At 39.9% G+C, this 18,960-nt stretch overlaps 1 protein-coding gene and 1 non-coding gene across 2 annotated transcripts; one reads left to right on the top strand and one right to left on the bottom strand.

The window, feature by feature from the left end:
• Positions 1-11,458: 11,458 nt before the first annotated feature.
• Positions 11,459-11,564, bottom strand: LOC118484537. Its single transcript, XR_004873647.1, has one exon. It is a non-coding gene; the product is annotated as a small nucleolar RNA R71 (small nucleolar RNA).
• Positions 11,565-17,172: 5,608 nt separating this feature from the next.
• LOC118484029 lies at positions 17,173-18,580 on the top strand. Its single transcript, XM_035979912.1, has 2 exons — positions 17,173-17,369; positions 17,702-18,580. Exon 2 carries the CDS (start codon positions 17,705-17,707, stop codon positions 18,578-18,580), a length of 876 nt encoding a protein of 291 aa, XP_035835805.1. The 5' UTR covers positions 17,173-17,369; positions 17,702-17,704.
• Positions 18,581-18,960: the final 380 nt, after the last annotated feature.

Genomic DNA, 18,960 nt, shown 5'->3' on the forward strand with positions numbered 1-18,960 from the left:
AACGTGTAGATTTAATATAAACCGATTAATGTATATTTCAAAACAACAGTCTTTTAATGCAAAATCCTTTCCAAACCCCAATTTTTGTGGGAAAATTTTAAAATTAAATATCAAGAAACCCAAGGGACAAATTTCGAAGTTCAAAGAACAAAAAGCATATTATCATAATTACCATTACCATTACTATTCATTTACCATGTACACACACGTGTTTTTAAACTCTATAAAAGATCGATAATTACTTTTCATTCAAAATATCAACAAACTGTGTTACTAATCATTGTCTGTGAAAGATTTTCCACATCAGAAAATTCAACAATAATCTACATGGCAAACTTCAGCTTCTACCACTGGTCAGACACCAGCGATGTTAAAACCCAATTCTTGATGTGGTCACTTAAAGAAAAAAGAACAGACGAAGAACTAAACATGAAAGTCGACATAATCAATGACACAAATTACAAGAAAACCTGGAACAACATAGCATTGCTTGATGAACTCCTCCACTCTCCTCCATCAGATTTCCAGAAAAATGCAGAAGAGTTTGTTACCTAACTTCTAAAAACAGGATCAGATAATCTGCAACATGTTAACTGATCTGAAAAACAAAAGAGGGCATGAAATGACATGGAGAAAGGCCAGAGTTTATGAAATCCTAACAAGTGTTAACTCTAGCGTGTAATAGTTTATAAATATTTCATTAAATTTTATTTTTCTGTGTAATACTTTATTTTAACAATCTCAATGTGAATAAAAATTCTCAACATGATTCAAACGTCTCCTATCAACTGTTGTATCATGTTGAGAGTTTCACGATTTTCATTCAAAGTTTTATGATACTTCAGTGTTTATTCGTTCATAGTGTTTAATCTATCATGGGTTTCCAAACATCTGTTGACCAAACGTCAAACATCTGTTCATTAAAAGTTAAATTGAGGTTCACCAATAGTCAAATACATCTTGACCTTAAACAGATGTTTGGTTTAAGACCATTTGTTTAAGGCTAAACATCTATTTATGGCCAAATATCTGTTTATTGCAAATATTTGTTTAAGGTTAAACATTTATTTAACTCCAAATATCAGTGTTTCAATTACCATTGGCTATCCACTGTTAGATAAAAAACAACTACTGCTCACATTTTGTTAGTTGACATCCACTGAATAAAAATGAACTACACTTGGATTATTATTAAGCTCCTCATTTTGATTGTTTGGGTATGTATTCTTGAAATTGGTCTTTTCTTGCAAACAGTTGTTTATGGGCCAACTTCTTTTTAATGTCAAACATTTGTTTAAGCGCAAACATGTGATTGTTAAATGTTATCCACTGCTGAAGGCCAGCCTCTGTTTCTTCGTTCTTCATGTTGACCACTGACTAACCAAACATCTGTGTTACATTTTGTTGGGTATCCACTGATAGTTAAAAAATAGTCACTGCTCCCCTTTTTATTGTTGACATGCACTGAAATTTACAATCACTGGGTTTTTTCATCAGCGGTTGACACGTGGTCAGTTTTTAGCCTTCAGATCTTTGTAACCGCTGCCACATCAGCACTTACTTTTTCCCTAAATAAAAGCCTGATTAAAACCCTCAAACAGTGTTTCACACTGTCGAATTGAATTCTAAAAATTCTCTTCTCAAAGCAGTTTCCAGCCTTCCATTTCGAACCATTCTTCGTCTTCTTCATCAAAATGACGAAATCTAAATCAAAGTCAAAATCATCATCATCTTCCAAAGAGGTCGCTCAAACGGCAGCTGAACCCATTGAAATCCCTTACAAATCCCGTCACAATTACTTGGGTCTACTCACAAAACCCACCATCAATGTCACACCCCAACCAATGGCGGAAACATCGGATGAGACGAAGTGTGAAGATTGCTAGAGACATCATAACGCTATTTGTGACAATATTTAGAAAATCCCAATTTCATTTCATAACTTCAAATAGTCAACAATACAAGAAATTCAAATACAACAAGTTTAACAAAAATAACATGATAACATAACAAAATTGATACAACATATTAAACCCTAACGTCTATATGTGTATCTAGGCATCAACGCTACTTCTTTTCTTAGCATCTTCCTCATCAACCTGTAACATGTTTAAAATAATTCAATGCAAATGCAAAGGCGAGTATACAAGTTTGATACGTACATAGCAAAAGATAAGTCTTGAACAATTCCTCATAGCAAGCATGTGATTCAAGATAAACATTTAAACATGGCATGTGTCTAACATATCAAACCAAGGAAACGCAATATGCTCATGACATTACCGATGATAAAGGGCGGGTCGTTAATCCTATAGCGCTACATATGTCACGGTTTGGCTCGTACGAAGTTAATGATAAATTCAACACATAAGTTTCACCCAAGTTTAAAGTATCAAGCCATCATGTATACAAGCATGTTATAGGAATGTTCATGTGTTTAAGCAAAATGTTCATGTGTAAGTTTGTTGATAGATAAACATGTTACACCCCAAAAGTGGTAAAAGTAAAAAGGGGGAATACGAGTATACTCACAAAGTTTGCATATGTTTTCCGACTATCCAATGTGACAAAGTTGACGAGGTTGGAAGGTTGAATGCGTAAAGGTTTAAGTTCAAGCATGTTTAGAGTCGAGATTCGGAATGAAAGTGACATGAAAATATTATATCAAAATATTCATCTTCACACATAACACTTGTATGACACTTGGTAACCACAAGGGTTATAATGATTTCATGAGTTGAACACCCATAAGAATCATAACAAGGTTTAGGTCCTTAGATGATAACCTACTACTTTGACAAATGAATATGATTTCAACATCAATGATTCGAGTGTACATAGATAGTATTTAGGTTGTATAATATACACATATTATTAAGTCCAAATGTTCAAGTATTCAAGTAAGAGGTAGAAGATTACATCTTCATTTAGGTACCTCAAGTTGAGTCATGGGTGTCATGGATGGGGTAGGAAGACAAGGCTTCCATTTAGGTACCCCTTTGATGTTCACCACTACACTTGATGTAAAAACAACCAAGGAGGGTCATGAACTAAGGTCATTACAAGTATGTAAAGTAAACTAACTAGTAGAAATCATCAAATCACGTGAGGATTGTAGGTCTGGGACAACCCAAGTTGTTCCATAATCACTCATGTATCAAAGGCTATGTTTAACATTGATTTGTGGGTTGAAACCCTAGACAAAACACCAAGTTTATGAGGTTTAATCCTCTGATTTCAAATGTCTCAACCTTGTTTTTAAGCTTAACCAACCATGGGATAAGTTGTAAGCATTAGGACATAGGCATGAGATGTGTTAGACACAAGTTGCATAGGTTTAAACAAGTTTTGAAGAACATAAAAATCAAACAGAAAGTTTATGGACTATTTCGGGGCATTTCCAGGTCTGATTTCTCCAAGGAGAAGTCTAGGAATCGAACCCATGATTATCCAAGCAAGTAGGAAAAAGAATCAAGTGAATCGGATAAGAATTGAGTGAGTTATGCTCATTTTCGTGAAGGGTGTCAATCTGCTCGAACCCTTGCTTTCAGCTACGGTTTGGAGGATGTTTTGAGAGTTTTTAGTGTTGCAAAAGTGGTAGGGAGGCTGGTTATAAGTGGTATTTATAGGGGGAAGGATTAGGGTTTCAATGGGTTGGGCTTTGGAAGTGTTTAGAAGGGGTTACACCTTGAAACTAGCCCACAAAACCCAACTATATGGGGCTGAATTTTGCTGAATTGGGGCTGCCATATTTCTTTATTTTTTTTATTTTTTTAAAACATTATAATGAGTAATTTTGTTAATTAAGTTGTGTAATAATATGCAACAATGTTTCCCCTAACTTGTAACAAGGTGAAATATGAAATAAACCATGATTTAACTAGGTAAAAGTGTAATGTACAAGTATGTAACATGTTTGTAAGTGACAAGTATATGTCACATATTAGATGATTAACCGTTGTATAAATAAGCATATTATTAGGGGTTTTTAGGTATCAACAATTTAAGGACAAGCATGGACATGCATCGTGAATAAGTATCGTATAAGTATGAATTACAAATAAGGATTCGTGTACAATGAATCGAACGTATGAACATGTATGAATATGTAGATGGTGAATTTAAAGAAATACGAATTTTATTTATGATCCAAGTCTCGGATTTTACAACGAGAAGACGACTATAATAATACAAGATTTCCAAAAATAACATTACAAGGCGAGCTTTCTAATTATGGAAAGTACGTAGAAGCAGGGCGTTACAATCAACCACACCTTTGATTCCATCATCGACACCATATCTGCATCAAAGTACAAAAACTTTGCTTACAACAGATTCTCCCATTTTCCAACAAACTCAAAGAGAGTTCTGGAAAAATGCTACCCTTGAAAAACAAGGAGACATCGTCATAGCCATCAATTCTTCTATACAGGGAAAAGCAATTCAGATTACTCCACAATCAATCTCAGAAGTCTTTAAACTCGATGATCAGAAAGGTAAAACTTCTTTTTCTAAAACCAAGTTGAAAACTGATTTCTTGCAAAGAGGGTATTTAGAATAACCAAAAAGGGATACCTTAGAAAAGGGTTTCTTCCCTTCTGCAGATAGGTTTTTATTCCACACACTTTTGATGTGTGTTTCAAACAAAACAACTGCTTTTAACGAAATACCATTGAAGATCCAATGTCTGGGTTATGCTATTTTAAATAATGAAAATTATAACTATTCCCAGGAGATCTTTAATGACTTAGTAAAGAATGTTGATACCAAATCATTTTTACTCTTTCCAAGGTTTCTAAGCTACTATTTCAAAGAAAAATTTGGAAAAGAAAATGAAAATTTACTCAAACAAGGTGCATCTTTTAAAATAAGTGGTTTGACAACTGAAACATTTTCTAGAATGATGGCACCTATAAAAACAAAAGCAGAGGTGCCTGAGGAAAATTTAGCAGCTACCACTGCTCCTCAGGCATCTACTGTTGAGCCCACTGCTTCAGGTGATCATAGCAGCACAACCACTGCTTTGAAACCCACACCTGCCATTACCAAAAGGACCAAAAAGAAAATATCCAGAAACCCCTCCAAACCCAAAACAAAGGCAACTCTGGAAGATGAGATCCCAGAGCAACTGCCAGTAACAACACAAATGTCACCAAAAACCACTCCTGCTACTTCCTCACAGCAGATGGTAGAAAGATCTCCACCTTTACCTCAAACTCCTCCTGCATCCTCACAAAAGGATCGGGTTGTAAACACAGGGACTCCACATTATGAAGCTCTGGATCCACTCGGATCCATCTTCCACAGTCCTGATCTCAAGGACATGTCTCTTTCAACACCCTTATCCTCACCCCTGATATTACCCCAATGCATGATACCTCTGTTGCATGCAGTTGATATAGCTCAGACACAAACCAATTCCTCTCAATCACCTATCACTGAGAGCATACTCCTACAAGTGACTGGGTCTGATGATTATACCTCTGCTATCCCAGCAACAACTGAGGAGGTTACACCCTTGAGTTACAAGTAAGTCAAGTAACTCTTGGTGGTAGTTCAAGTGGAGCAGCAACTACAAGTGATGGATCAATAGGTCTACATTTGGACAGTTGTTTCATTAGTAAGACTCCCTTGAAGGCAATTTCTTCTATAGCACCTCTGGTAACCACCAGTGAGTTTGTTTTAACCACTGGTACCATCGAAAGGTTATCAAGTTCTGAAGAAAGAAGTCCCCAGTACCAAGAACAAGGGGCATCAATGGATGATTTCTGGGCTTCATGTCCTAAGTCACACATTGGTACAACCACTCCTGGTGGGAAACAGATGATTCCATTAAATTGGATGATGATTCAAAATATCAGGAATTAACGGGCAGAGTTGAAAAACTTGAAACATCAGTTGCTGAAATAAAGGATATGGTGCAACAGCTATTAAAAGCTCAAATAGCACAATCCACTGTTGTTCCAGCTCAAGCACCTGCACAACCTGCACTTGCTGCAAATGAGCTATGGAGTGTATTCCAACCCCTGCTCCAAAAACAAAAATAAGCGACTGATCACCAGCATGCAATACATGTACAAATGCTGACAAACATGGTGGAGTCTAGGTTCAAAGATACTCAAGCAGACATCAAGGCTATAAAGGCCAGTATCCAAAACACCACTAGCAAAGCTCGTTCCACTCTACTATTCTTTGATAACCCCTGCAGATAATGCCAAAAAGGGGGAGATACTGAAGCAGTTGAAGAAGATTGGAATAGAACATGGCCTGTGTGTTGAACCTGAGCAAGAAAAACAGACATCTAAACCACCTCCCAAAGGCTCCAAACCTCAAACCACAAAACTCAAACTTCCATTCAAACTGTTGATATGTCAGTAGTTTCAAAAACTGCTAACCAAACAGCTGCCATCTCTTCAACACACACCACTACAACACACACTACAACCACTGCCCTACCAGAACCTAAAACTACAACACCATCCACCAAATTACCACCTGCTCAAAATCAGAAGACATCTACTGACACGTCAGTAGTTGTAATGACAACAGAGGTTGAAACACCAGTTGTTTCCACAGCTGTTTGCCAGTCATCCACCACTGCTCTCATCAATGTCACATCACCACCATCACCTACTGCGAAAAAGCAGAAGACATCAGATGTTACAACATCTGTTGTAATGGCAACAGTAGTTGAAACACCAGTTGTTTCAACAACTGTTAGTCAGACACCATTCACCACTACCCTCACTTCACTTCAAACCATCTTCACTCCACTCAACAAATTACCCAAAAGCACTCCTTCAGTGAATAAAATTTACTCCAGAAAAAGAAAAATAACTCAGGAAGATGAAGACAAACATGATCCTAATGCTGCAAAATATCCACTGGAACTGGAAGCTGTAAAAAATGAGATGAGACAATTCTACATCAAGGATGATCCTTCAACAAGAAGATTCCCTTCTCTCATCGGCTTCATAGTCCCAGAAGATATGGATGAATATCTCAAGCTCAAAGCAAGACAGGCTAAAATAAGAGCAAAAGTTGAATGTGAAGGTCAAAGTGTCGAAGCCATCTCTGAAAAATTGGAATTTTTGCTCACTAAGGTCAAGCAGATGGAAGACTATGCAGAAGATCTAAACAAAGAAAAGACAGATCAACGAAATAAAATGAGAAAAGAATATCTTGTGTATATCATGAAAGAAAAATTCTATCCCGCTGAAGAAAAACAATTTGAAGGATGGCCAATAGTTGCTTTAAAGCATGAGGCAAACAGGATTGAAAGAATTAAAAACGATTCAAAAAAGAAGAAGACAGCTCTAAATTGGAACAAATTCAAAAAGCTCATTGCTGACCTTACATTTGAGTATAAAAGAAAGAAGCAAGAGCTGGTAGATGCTAAGGTGGATACTGCTGAAGCCATAGCAAAATGGACAAAGCAGGTATACCGACGAGGCTTATGAAAGGCTTAAGAAAAGAAGGATAACAGTCTCAGACACTTCTAAGAAGCCTGATTACAAAAAGCTAGAACAGTAGATTGATGCTCTTAAAACACGGATCACATCAGCGGATAACCCTATGATTGTTGAAAACAAAGAAAAAGGAAAACTGCTGACCAGTGAAGAAGAAAAAGAAAAGGAAGCTGAGTATTTCACAGAAGCCATCAAGAAAATGGATCTAAAAGAAGACAAATCAGAAAAGCTTCAAGACCTTGCCAAAAAGATATTAACCAAACCTGCATCACCAAACACTTCAGACATGACAGACATTGAACTAGATCAAAAGAAGAGGCAAGAGCAGATTGAAAGAGAGACTGCAGAAGATATAGCTGCATCAAATAATGTCATCGAAATGGCCTTCAAACAAATGTCTGAAAGTTTACAACTTTTCACAAGACCAATTTCTTCAAACTCATCAGAAAATAAATCTCTCCCAAGAAACCCATTGGGTTCAAAAGTACTAAAGTGGATGTCTGATCAAAAGACCCACGTATTGACCTTGGTCAGATCCAATGGGGAAGTGAAGTACATATCAAGGAAAGAAGCACTAAGTCTTGGTGTTGAAGATTTGCAGGATCTCCTTGAACTTTCACTGTGCAGGGATGAGGGTGACTCAAGTTCCAAAGACTTTGAAGAAGAATTTAAAAGACAAGCTAGGGAACTTCTGATGAGAAATAAAAATCCAGAATAATGAAGGGTTTTGGCATTATCTGTTCCAGGGGGAAATTGTTGGGATTGAACCCTAACAGAGGAACATATAATGAAAGCCAAAACTGGTGGCTCTCTATCCACTGTCCGTATACAACTGCTGCTACCCTTTAAGCTTCTGACAAAGCCCTGAAGAAGTAAACACTGCTGGTTCTATCTACTGATGACAAAGCACTGCCCACTCAAGGACTCATCAACTTTGAGGAACGCACTGATGGAAGAGGATAGCAGTACTTTAGTATATTACTTGTTTTATGTAGAATCAGTGGTTAATAAATGCAGTATTTATATAAGAACGGTTGTTACAGGTTGTTAGGCTGTTAGACGTCGCTTTCATGGTGACTTCAGCTGAGATGCCTCAGTTGTTTGGATTGTCTATAAATGCAGCAGTACTCTCAGTTGTGCAACCAACCATGGAGTAACAGGCTGAGGGGGAGTTTAGTTTGTAAGCATACTTGTAAAGTTTTGCTTTGATTTGTAATCTTTCAACTTAATGAAAAGCAAATGTTTATCAAAACTATCTCCCTCTTTGATTGTGTTTACAAATTCATTTCCGCTACACTTAAACTCTGTTCATTTCTATTTGATTTGTTCAAATTATACAAACAAACACAATCACGAAACCCTCCGATCCTAACAAGGTTAGCTAACGGACTAACTACCGGTGTTTCTGTTAGTGTGTTTTTCGTGTTCCGCAGCATCGCGCGGGTTTCCTTACTATAATAACATGGTAACTAATAACATTAATAAGGATTGACGGAGTGGTCCTTTGGACAACCCTTAAGTATGTTAAAACATGAAATAATCCTCCATTTAGCCGTGTAATTATCTTGGAATTAGATAACTACGATGCTTATGTTTCAGGTGCGAATTAGGAGATAAGAGATGGATAAAAGGCAGCTTATGGATGCTTTGGTGGAAAACGGGTCGAGAGAAGAACACAAGACAAAACAAAGGAGACAGGCTGCTGAGTACCGTAAATTACGGTCTACCGTAATTTACGGTAGACATGATTTTTTTTCTTGCACCGTAAATCAGGCTTGACTCACCGTAACACTTTGATGACCACCGTAAATTACGGTGGAGCCGTAATTTACGGTGGTGCCTGAACGTGAAAAGTGTAACTGCCACAATATACTCGTTTTTTGTGTCTTTTGGTATTATCTCATCATTGACGGTTCTTGGAGACTTTGGGAGCGAATTTGGAGTATTGCTTGCTTTGTGAACATTCTAAACATTCGGTTTGTGTTTTTAATTCGTATGAACACTAGATTATGTTGATGATGATTCACCGAGCCATGTCCGGCTAAACTCTTCGGTGATCATCCTAGGTGAATGTTTCTAAGACTTTTGTGTGTTAATTTCTGCATTTCTAGAATGATATTTGCGTTGCTTGAATGTCATGGTGTATGTTTGATTGTTTGTAGCGTGTTAATCTATATTACAATTTCTAGTCTTGATCGTACGTTCTTGGTGCCGTTGGCAACCGAGATATCACGGGAAGGGTTAGGGTTGGTTATTGGTTAATAGGTCATCGGGAAACAACCTCGCATTATCTAATCCGAGTACTTTGTTCCCTTTTATCACTTCAATCACACATACACGAGTTATGTCTATGTAACTCTTTCTAGTGAAATTGCACACAACTGTTTAAGAAACTGAAACCTAGGGTGATCATTGTTCTCTCCTAATTGTTTACAACCTACTTTGATTTGAATTAGTTCTTAATTTAGTTTTCAAAACAACAATCCACAATCTTGAATTTTAATTTTCTGCAATTTAGTTTAATTTTAGTATAAATACAAAGCTACACAATCAACACATTTTCCACATACTCCCTGAGTTCGATACCCTACTACCGCTAACTACAGTTGTTTAGGGATTAAATTTGCGTGACCCACGACATCACGTCAAATTTTGGCGCCGTTGCCGGGGAGTAGTGCGCAACGTGTGTTAGTTTAATAGTTTTGTTTGTTATTTTCGGGTTTACGCTGGTTGTGTTTAGTGTGCAGGTACTTCAGGTGTATGCATACTAGAGGCTCTCACAGGTCATCACCGCTATCGTTTGATCCGGAAATTGAAAGAACGCTACGACAAAACCGAGTTTTAGTGCGAGAAAACAAAATCATTGGTTCACCTACTTCACCCATTACACCGAGAAACATCATGGCTGATTCTCAGATACCACTACAACCAGTCAAACAACCTCATCCTTTATACCTACTTCCACCCAACCATCACCAAACACTACATTACCTAATACCACCGCTGGATTTACACCAACCAATTCCACTCAACCAATCACCACTCAAAATGAGCCTACCATCACTTACGATCCATCCACCACAATCCCACCATTATCTCACTTCTTTCCCCCAACTACGGGTCAATCATCATCTACCTTCACAATTGCACCCAATTCAACTATTGTGCATACTACCCATCCTTTAGACCACAACAATCGGGTTTTCAGTATTCAAACATTCCATTTGGGCAAACTCGGGAATGCAAGGGGGTGATTATGATGAGGGATTTGAAGACTTTGAGGGGTATGAAGATGATGGGTATGGTTATGGAGATTATGGTGATCAAGGGATTTTGGGTATGTTCAGTCAATCTCAAGGGATGGCGAGTGTTGGTGGAATGCAACATCAACAACTTATACCACAACATATTCGGCCAAGACCACAAGGGCCACCAATGCCACAACACGATTCCATTGCAACAGGTCCGGCCACAACATGTACACCAACAACCATTTCAAAGACCGCCTCAGCGCCCACCGATGCGACCACAACAGTTTCAACAACCGATCGCACCACAAGGGCAAGTACCAAGACCGAATGGGCCGATTATTCCGAGAGGTAGGTATGGTGTGCCACGAAGACATCTTAGAGAACAAGCAAGGGGAATAGAGGCACATTTCAGGCCAATCATTACTCAAAACCCTCACCGGTGGTTATCCCTCACAACAACCAAGGGAGAACTTTTGAAGTAAGAACAACTCGTTGCAAAGTTTACCGAAGTATAAAGGGTTAGCAACGGAGGAGCCGTATTTCCATCTAGAGGCCTATGACTCAATTTGCAACACTTTTGGGAGTCAAGGTTTTTCGGCCGATGAAGTCAAGTTAGTCTTATTTCAGTTTTTTGGAGAAAGCAAAGAAATGGTTCTACATTACCTTCGCATCAATATACATGGGGGGAGATGCAACAAACCTTTTTGGATGAATTCTACACCGCCCAAAAGACTAATGATGCGCGGAAGGGGTTGAGAAGCTTTCAACAACAACACGGTGAGATGTTCCATGAGGCGTTTGAGCGTTTTAACATGATGATTAAAAACTGCCCTCATCATGGGATTGAGTTATGGGAGTTAATGAACGCTTTTCATGAGGGGTTAAGTGCCGAAGATGCACGGGATTTAATGTCTATCACCGGAGGGACATTTGGAACGAATTATGAGAATGAAGATTGGGAGTTTTTGGAGAGTATGGCAACTACATCAAAAAGGAAAGCCCAAGCTTCGAGGAGAGCCCGACCGACAACTAACCGACCACAAGTGCATGCCATAGATGAAGGTAATGTTCAAACTACTAATCAAATTTATGATGTGTGTGCTTTGTGTAATGAAATAGGTCACGCGGCTGAAAATTGCCAAGGAATGTTGGAAGGGCAATATGAGGAAGTTCATGCGGTCCAAGGTCAAGGCCAAGGAGGAGGTGGTAGGAACTACAACAACATGAATTCTAATACCTACCACCCCGGGTTGAGGAATCACCCGAACTTTAGATATGGGAACCCGTCAAATCAAGCGAACCCAAATTTTCAAGGTAGCCAAGGTAATTTTGGTTCACGGCCATCTTATAATAACCAAGGTGGGTACCGGGCGGAAATAACCAAGGGTATCAAAAACAATACCAAACGGGTCAAGATCAAAGGGGATCTTCGGGTGGAAATGAGGTGATGGAGATGCTTAAAAGCATGCAATTGGAAATGCAAAAGCGAAATCAACTTGATGAAGTGCGGATGCAAAAAGATGAGGTTCGCGATAAAAGCATCCAGTCACTAACGACTCAAATGGGGCAATTAGCAACCGATGTGGCGGAACTAAAGAAAGGTAAGGGTCAACTTCCAAGCGACACAAAGGTAACCCTTCACATGGTTCGTTCACGAGGTAATGTTAATATTAACCATGTTAGTGTGTTAAGAAGTTGGTAAAGAGTTTAAGGCCAATTTGTCACCCGAATTGGTCGAGGGGGTGGTGAGGACATCACGGGAATGGAAAGTGATGATGAACTTGCACCGGTTAAACCAAAAGAAACAACTATTAAAAAACCGGGTTGGGTGAAAGTGAAAAAAGTAAAAATGAAAGAATGAAAAATAGGAGGGTGAACCGAGTCAAGTTCCATTCCCATCGCTTTACTTGACCCGGGAAAGAAAAATGTTATTGTACAAGGGGTCATCAAAAGAGGAAATGTGGGATAGTTCAAACAAGTTAAATAAATCTCCCACTTCTTGATGCAATAAAACAAGTTCCCGCTTATGCAAAATTTTTTAAAAGAATTATGCACACAAAAGAGGCAAAACAAGAAAAAATGCCTAAGCGGGTAGATTTGACCGGGCAGTGGAGTGCGGTGTTGAATGGGGAGCTTCCTCCTAAGCTCAAGATCCAGGCACGCCATTGATTAATGTACAAGTTGGTAATTTCAAATGGCTAAGGCATTGCTAGATCTTGGAGCCGGAGTTAGCATTTTACCGGGGGGATTATACGACCAATATGACTTTGGTCCATTAGCAAGGGTGGAGACGACGGTTGTTTTGGCCGATTTGTCTCATAAGTTGCCCCGGGGTATGGTTCAAAATGTTATTGTTAAATTGATGAGTTTTACTACCCGGTGGACTTCTTAGGTTTTGGACTACTCATCGGCGGACCCTAAACAACAACAAAACATTAATTTTGGGTCGGCCATTTTTAAGCACCGCACATGCTATTATCGATTGTAGATTTGGTACGGTTGATATGGCATTCGGAAATCGAAAAATGCGTTTGAATGTTTTCACTAACAATTCTAATGCTAACGGTGTTGATGAGTGTTTTATGGCAGACATAGTAGATGGATGCAACCCGCATGAGTATGAGGAGGATGGTTTGGATATTTGCTGTGTGATTTTCTGAACAGGTACATGCTTATGCATTACGGGTTGAAGAGGAGCACAAGATGTGATGGCGATGAAAGAAGGTAGACACCATGGACCATCAATTCGAGGGTCTACCGGTGGAAAATCGATTCGGGTACAAAAACCATCGTGGAGGAACCACCAAAGTTTAGAGCTCAGGACTTGCCGGGCCACTTGAAGTATGTATTTTTAGGGGATATGACACTTTGCCGGTCATTATTGCCTCTATTTGGAAGTGGCACAAGAGCAAGCCTTGATGGAGGTGTTAAAAGCGAACAAGGGTGCTATTGGAATGGACGATTGCCGATCCTAAAGAATTAGTCCATCATCGTCATGCACAAATTATCACAACCGAAGATGCCAAACCGACCACGAGAAGCTCAAAGGCGGTTGAACCCGAACCTAAGGGAGGTAGTAAAAAAGGAGGTAATTAATGGTTGGATGCGGGAATCATCTATCCGATTTCGGATAGTGCTTGGGTGAGTCCACCCCAAGTTGTGCCTAAGAAGGCCGGGCATTCAAGTAGTCAAGGACGAAAGTGGTGAACAAATTGCCACCCGACCGGTTACCGGATGGCGGGTGTGTATTGACTACAGAAAACTGAATGCCGCCACTTCTAAGGACCATTTTCCGCTACCTTTTATTGACCAAAATTTATTGAAAAATTGTCGGGTCAAAATATTATTGCTTCTTAGATGGGTATTCGGGTTATAATCAAATTGCCATACACCCGGATGACCAACACAAGACCACCTTCACATGCCCATACGGCACTTTTGCCTTTAGGCGAATGCCGTTTGGGTTGTGTAATGCTCCGGCAACTTTTCAACGATGGTATGATGAGTATTTTCTCGGACATGGTTGGAGAGTCGCTCGAAGTGTTCATGGATGATTTTTCCATTTTTGGCACTACTTTTGATGCTTGTCTCAACGAATTGGAAAAGGTTTTAAAAGGTGCGTTGAGAAAAAATTTGGTGCTAAGTTGGGAGAAAAGTCACTTCATGGTGCAAGAGGGCATTGTGTTGGACACGTGATTTCGGAAAGGGGGATGGAGGTGGATAAGGCAAAGATACGGGTAATTCATCATTGCCACTCCTAAAAATGTTAAGGGTGTACGGTCATTCTTGGGACACGCGGGTTTTTATCGACGTTCATTAAGGTTTTAGTGTTATTACCAAACCCTTATGCATTTGTTATTAAAAGATGTCCCGTTTGACTTTACTAATGAATGTATGCAAGCGTTTACTGTTTTGAAGGAACATTTGGTCAAGGCGCCTATCTTGCAACCACCTGATTGGTCAAAGCCGTTCGAGATAATGTGTGATGCAAGCGATACCACTATTGGTGCAGTTTTGGGTCAACGGGTTGACAAGAAGCCGGTGGTTATTTACTATGCAAGCAAAACTTTATCCGAAGCGCAACTTAATTACACCACAACCGAGAAGGAGTTACTAGCGGTGGTGTATGCTTTGGATAAGTTTCGCTCGTATATTTGGGGAAGCAAGGTAGTGGTTTACTCGGATCATAGTGCGGTTCGGTACTTGATGGAGAAAAAGGATGCAAAGCCGCGGTTGATTCGGTGGGTCTTATTGTTACAAGAGTTTGATCTTGAGATCCGAGACAAAAAGGGATGTGAGAATGTTGTCGCGGATCATTTGTCCCGAATCCCGTTGGAAGGTGTAGATGATGCAAGTGAAATCAATGAACGGTTCCCCGATGAACAATTGTTGGCCGTTTCTACTTATGTTGCCCCTTGGTATGCTCATTATGTTAACTATTTGGCCAAGGGTGCGATTCCAAATCATTGGACTAAGAAGAGACGACAACAGTTTTCTAGTCAAGTGAAGCAATATATATGGGACGAACCCGACTTGTTCAAAATCGGGGCTGATCAAGTGATAAGAAGATGTGTTCCCGAAACTGAAGTTTTAGAGATATTGACCCATGCTCATTCATCCGCATGTGGGGGCCATTTTAGTGGGAATAAGACAGGCTATCGGGTGTTATCGAGTGGGTTTTATTGGCCCACGATTTTCAAGGATGCTCGTGAGTATGCCCGAAATTGCATCAATTGTCAAAGAATGGGAAGCATTTCGAAACGTGATGAAATGCCGTTGCAACCAATTTTGGTAGTGGAGGTATTTGATGTTTGGGGAATAGACTTCATGGGTCCTTTCCCAAACTCAAATGGGTTTTTATACATATTGGTTGCGGTTGATTATGTGTCGAAATGGATTGAAGCTATTGCCACAAGGACCAACGATCATTCCGTTGTATGTAAGTTTGTGCAATCCAACATTTTTTCTCGTTTCGGTGTACCTCGGGTGATAATAAGTGATGGTGGTTCACATTTTAAAAATTTCAATTTTGGAAAGTTGTTGAAGAGATATAGTGTGAATCACCGTGTGGCTACACCGTACCACCCACAAACAAGTGGTCAAGTGGAGGTATCTAACCGGCAAATCAAAGAAATTCTAATGAAAACGGTTAGAACGGATAGGAAAGATTGGTCAAGCAAGCTTGATGATGCATTGTGGGCATATCGCACGGCTTTCAAAACCCCACTTGATACCACTCCGTATCGAATGGTTTACGGGAAAGGATGTCATTTGCCTATGGAGTTGGCACATAGGGCATATTGGGCAATTAAAACAGTGAATGCGGACTATGATGAAGCGGGTCGGGCGAGGAAGCTTCAACTGAATGAAATTGAAGAGATAAGGGACCAAGCGTATGAGTGTGCATCCGCATACAAAGACAAACTGAAAAAGGTTCATGATGCGAAGATAAAGAAGAAGAACTTTGAAGTGGGTCAAAAAGTGTGGTTATACAATTCAAGGTTGAAAATGTTCGCGGGGAAACTAAAGAGCAAGTGGATGGGCCCTTATGTTGTCCGACGAGTGGGAAGGTTCGGAGATGTTGACATTCAAGACGAGCGAACATTGAAACAACAAACGGTGAACGGTCACCGGTTAAAGCCGTATTTGGATGGCAATGACATCAACAACTTGGAGCTTGACAAAGCGGGCTACATCCTACGCCCGGTTGAGGAGGAACAATCGTAAGAGGCCCAGGTTTGGTGATAGTGTACATAGTAGTTTTGTTTTGTTTTGTTTGTATAGTTGCATAATTGCCATAGTTCCTCGAAGTCCGTGTTCGAAACAAGTGTGGGGAAGTTCGGGTCGCGAATTGCTCTTACATCGTGTTGAGGACAACACGGGATTTTTGAGGGGGTAGGGTGATTTTTCCAAGTTTTTGAAATAATTAAAAAACATAAAAAAATCGAAAAATTTTAAAAATCTAAAAAAAATTGGTCACATAAACTTCAAGTTTTACCAAAATGCACATGCCCAGTGTCCACCGTAAATTACGGTGGAGCCGTAATTTACGGTGGTTGTTAAAAATTTTTTGAGTTTTATGGTGAAAACCCTCTGTGTTACGGTGAAAATTGAGGCCTGCAGGTTACCGTAAATTACGGTATTGCCGTAATTTACGGTGGTGAAAAAATGGTTGGGGTTTACGGTGGAAACAGCCTGAATTACGGTGAATATTTGACATCCAGGTCTCACCGTAATTTACGGTGAGACCGTAAATTACGGTACGGTGAAAATGTTGTCGGTCGCTAGGATTCCGTATGGATATAAAAAAAAAAAAAAAAAAAAAAAACAATAAAAGCGAAAATAAACAGCCTTTCACGTGCATTAAACCCCATCCATCATTTTCTCTCACTTTTCACCAACCTCTTCTTCTCCAAGAACCTTCATTCTTCTTCTTCTCCACCTTCTTTTCTTCATAAAATCCTCAATCTTTGTCCAAATCAAGTGAGGTTTTGGTCTAAATCGACTAATTTTTCCCAAGCTTCGTGATTGTGAGGAGGAATTCCAGAGAAAACGCGGTTTTGGGGTCGAAGTTTGAAACCCTAGGTTGAGATAATTTGGGGGTTTTGGGATTTTTAGTTTCACAAGCATCCTCTCATCTTGAAACAAGGTATGAACACTTATTTTACTATATTATGGAGATGCATTGTGAAAAACAAGGTGATTTAGGTTATATGTTCTTGCCCACTTGCTTGTTGCTAGGATATGAGTATGGAATTGTTATTGAACATGGTTGATGGTTGTAGATGTAGGAATTATGGTTAAAGTAGTGAACTTGTGGGATGCTCTACATGGTAGAGACACCATGCCCAATTTTTGAAAAATCCTTGATACACTTTGGGTTCACTAACATCTACAACCATGGCAACAAGCAAGTGTGGGGATGATTTGTGAAGAGAATGTTAATTTTTGTGTTGTTTTGTTGTTTCTTCATGTGTGTAGGAAATGGCAAAGACAAAGGAAAAGCCGGGGTCAAGTTCATCCTCATCAAGAGGCAAGGGCAAGGAGAAGGAGCAGCCATCGAAGAAGAGGCAATATCTGGGTAGGGTTAGTGAAAGCGAAAGCGAGGAAGAAGAAGAGATGCAGTTAGACCCAAGAGATAAACCGGTGTGGAATTCGGGGTCGTTGGATGACCAACCCGAAATTTGGCAGCCAACTTTGTATAACGATTGCATGAACAAGTTAAAGAATAAAGCGGCCGCATTCATCTGTGAAAGAGATGTTGATGAGCCTCAGTTGGGCCAGTTCGGGGTGTATGACAAGTTCCGTGCTTTGGGTTGGGAAGGAGCACTCAAGTGTTGGGATAAGGATAAGAGCAATTTGTTTTTGACTGAGATTCAGGAGTGGATGGCAACGCTTAAATGTCACAACTTCCACAGGCCATCACAAATGAAGTTGGTTGGGACGGTACATGGGGTACCAGTTGAAATGTCATTCGATACGTTGAAGAAGTTGGGAAAATATGATAGCCTTCCAACTAGGGAGTACATGATTCCCACGCTTGATGATTTATTGCTCAAACCCGAGAAGCATGTGACATGGAACAGTATGTTGGCGGATTTGTTTTTGCCCGGTAGGTATGGTGGCGTGTTATACCGAAAAAATCTGAAGATAGAAGCCAAGCTCTTGCATACGATCTGTTTACTTAATGTCATCCCAAGGAGAGGGGATAAAGAGCAGGTGAGGTTTCCAGAGATACCTGTTCTGTATTCATTGATGCATGGCTCCCCACGCTTTCCAATTCGCTACCTGATTATGCACCATTTGTGGATATGCCGGAACAAATACGGGAGAGACATTGTCCCGTACTGCGCATCATAACGGCTTAATGAAACAGCAGAAGGCACTCACATCTGAAGACCGTGGTTTAACGAAAAGGCACTTGCCTTTTACTTTGGATAGGTTGGGAAACGTTTGGACATACACTTCGTCTGAACGTTATCACAAGCTGAAATCGGAGGGTCAACGGTGGAGGGCGTTGAAATTAGGTGCAAGGGAGTTGTTACCGGGAGAACCGGATGAACCTGAAAGCGATGAAGAGTTAATTCCGAGTGGGGATGATGATTACGCAGATGAGCCAACGGGTGGTGCAAATGTTGGTTTGGGGCTTTTCATGGTGGTCATGGTGGCACATTTTACGACTATGCGCAGCAACCATATGAGCCGGGGTGGGCTTATAGTGGTTCAATGCAGGAGGTGAT

This window comes from Helianthus annuus, chromosome 11, assembly GCF_002127325.2.
Source record: "Helianthus annuus cultivar XRQ/B chromosome 11, HanXRQr2.0-SUNRISE, whole genome shotgun sequence".
NCBI classification, from domain to species: Eukaryota; Viridiplantae; Streptophyta; class Magnoliopsida; order Asterales; family Asteraceae; genus Helianthus; species Helianthus annuus.

Coding starts and splice junctions, on each gene's coding strand:
- LOC118484029 (XM_035979912.1), top strand. CDS start 17,705: ATGGCAAAGACAAAGGAAAAGCCGGGGTCAAGTTCATCCTCATCAAGA.